This window comes from Austrofundulus limnaeus, unplaced genomic scaffold (genome assembly GCF_001266775.1).
Source record: "Austrofundulus limnaeus strain Quisiro unplaced genomic scaffold, Austrofundulus_limnaeus-1.0 Scaffold249, whole genome shotgun sequence".
NCBI lineage: Eukaryota > Metazoa > Chordata > Actinopteri > Cyprinodontiformes > Rivulidae > Austrofundulus > Austrofundulus limnaeus.
In genome coordinates, this window is record NW_013952651.1 from 807,981 (window position 1) to 811,053 (window position 3,073).

The window sequence follows — 3,073 nt, forward strand, 5'->3', positions numbered from 1 at the left end:
ACACACACACACACACACACACACACACACACACACACACACACACACACACACACACACACACACGTGTCATTGAGCCAATGGCGTCTTTATTAATCAGTTACCTCCTTTCTACTTCTACCCCGGCCTCCTTCCACCAGTGTGTAGTTGTGTATCAGAGGAGTGCAGTACTTCTTGTAACACACTATCATACACAGCTATACATCACCAGGGCTGACGAAATTCTAACCTAGAAACTGGTTCATCCCAAAGATCAGATCCCCCWGCCCAAACAGAGTAGTGTTGTTTATGTTGCTAAGTGCATCGATTGCTGCTCGGAATAWACAAGGAGGAGGACATCCATCAGCCAGTCATGTCCATTTTGTGCTTTTGGATTTTCTCCTGCCGAGTTTCAACGTTTGAGGAGAACATTTGAATAGAACAAGAGAGCCTGGAAACCCAGGTCCTGACCAAAGGAYCGGTCGTTTTGTGAAGCTTAAAAATATATAAAGAAACCCAGGTGCATAATAATAGGTGCCACTGTTCACAATGCATTCCTCTGCCTCTATTCACCGCTCTACCAACTGATTCACTGTGCTGCCTGCAAATGATCATGATTGTCCTGGTATTTAAATATGAAACATGATGTAGAAATTCTCAAAACTTAAATAGTATTTATTCCAGCACACAATGTTTTTCAGTGATCATCAGGGATTTGTTTATACTACCACTGTTTCTAAACTTGTACATATTTGTCAGCCTAAATATGGCACAATCTCAATGTTCTTACCCTTTTGAGGGGGAAAAAGATGCAATACAGTTTTAAAATAATAAAAATAAATAATCTTCACAGCTGAAGTCTGAGTGTCTCTRACTCCCTGACCGCCAAGTTAATGAGAGGCAGACAAAACAGCCCTAAACTACATAAACTACAAGTCAAATCTTCCAAATTCTTGTAGCACAAGCAACAAGAAACATTTATAATTACCTATGTGAACTTTATGTTTCGACAATGTTGAGTGTATGTGGTGTGCCAAGTTCACTTTACTTTCAGCTTTGAAGACAATACTGGGTGTTCACTCTGATTTCTGGGGTATTTTAGAAAAAAAACTGAGTCCTACAGCAGTGAGAGACKCACTGGGAGAAATAAAACTAAATTTGTAATTGGTAATTTGTATATGTAGAGAAATAAAGTTGAGGGAGGAAGTTGAGTTTGTTTGCAAAGGATTTATAAATGTTGAATGAATGAAAAACATGGCAGCCAACTACAAAAAGACTTTTCTACAAATACCTTGGCACCAACAGCTTTACAATCTTTCTTACATTTATTTTCAAAGAGAAATGTTTTAGATAAAAATTACTTGAACCATCCTGGAGCAATTTCAATGAACATAACCTGAAGTTCTTGCAGAACATTTGATCAGATGCTGACATCYAAGAATATATAAGCAACTACTACAGTTGTATTTACTGAGAATGAACTGATTAGGACTGTGACTAGTTGTGAAAAGTAAGGACCTGTGACAGGACCTACCTCTTCTTCCAGTTTGACCACCTTTGCCTGGGCGTTGTTCAGTGCCTGGTCTCTGATCTCAATGTGTCTCCTCTGATCCTCTGTGGTGGAGCGAAGAGCATTCAACTCCATCTCCAGTTTCTCCTTCTCTCGCACAGTTTCTTTGTCTGAACGTACAGAAGAATATAAAACCATAAACAAGACTTCATTGGACAAATGCTAAATGTTATTCATATTTAAAATCAGTTAAATTAAGGAGTGCAAGAGTTTAAAGCAGAGTGTAACTTTAGCTTTAAATGTTAAAACAAGAAGCTGTGTGCAGAGACTATTATTTSAATTAGATTTAGACATACGTTTACTGAAATATGCAAAGGTTTATATTTTGAGTAAACAAATACACATACATAATACTCTTCATCAATGATTCCCAACCAGGGGTATGTGTACCCCTTGGGGTACATACTACAGGGGGTACCTGGAAAATTTTCCCAGGTCTGTAAAAATATAAATTAAAATAGGACTGATTCCCGCAATGCAGAAATTGCAGACGGAATCACGGAATTAACACAAAATGGAATCCAGTATAAAATGTGGAATCTCATGGATTTTGCTCATTTGGGTGAGTTTCTGAAGTATTTTCGAAAATACAGTGTATTTTGGACGCTGCTGTTTTCTGCACCTGCCATTACCTGGTTTATTTATTCAATTACTTATTCACTTTCAATGCAACATTTTTATCTTTATGTTTAATTCGAGTTGTAAAAATAAAATGCCTGAAAATGAACCGTTCTAGTGGGTTAAATAAATAATTTTCACTTAATAATCAGTTGTAGTACATTAGGGTTTGGTGAATTGTCATTAAGTTTGACTGAAGAGGTACTAATGGTATGACAAACTGGCTCAGGGTGTACACAAGTCTAAAAAGTTTGGGAACCACTGGTCTAAAATCTTGAAGTATTCCAGCACTTTCAAGACCTTGGACAGTTCCTTCACACTGTCTAATGCAGTGACTCCCAACCAGGGGTACGCAAGCAAATTACAGGGGATATGTGGAAAATTTACTCCCGTGTATAATAGTAACCCCCCACCCCTACTTTATGGATGACATTTGGGGTTAAATTTCTTGTATTATACACTAATAAATACGGTACCTACTCTGATAAACAGGCAGGATTAAGACTATTAAGGATATTATAAACTAATAAAAAATATACAATCGATACAAATAAAAAAAGGGAAAAATAAATACACCTGTAAGTTTCCGCTGTATAAGTTGGTGTAAGTCTGTGTTCAGAGATTTTTTTTGTGTCATTTAAATGTTAAAGTTTCAAATCAGGTGAGTTTTTTTTTTTCAATGTGAGATTTCATTCTCCTCACTGACAAGTTGGTGTTACTTTGTTTTTAGAGTCTAGTTGAACAGATTTTGTGTCTCTTTCAAAGCTTCTGGAATGTTCACTCAAGGTTCTGGTTCTATGTAAGAAAATAGAAACAGCTGTCAAGATTTTAGCTTTATTTTCAAATACCCAATATTCATTATTCTGACAAAAGGTACAAAAAAGGATTTTAAAGTGTATCATTCCC

General features: G+C 36.6%; 1 protein-coding gene across 1 annotated transcript in view; it reads right to left on the reverse strand.

The window, feature by feature from the left end:
* amot (angiomotin) overlaps positions 1 to 3,073 on the reverse strand; it is a gene marked incomplete in the record, with an annotated part of 47,245 nt that overhangs the window by 12,062 nt on the left and 32,110 nt on the right. Inside the window, 1 exon segment of the mRNA XM_014020344.1 lies at positions 1,514 to 1,659. Within this exon segment, the coding sequence (XP_013875798.1) occupies positions 1,514 to 1,659 (146 nt within the window).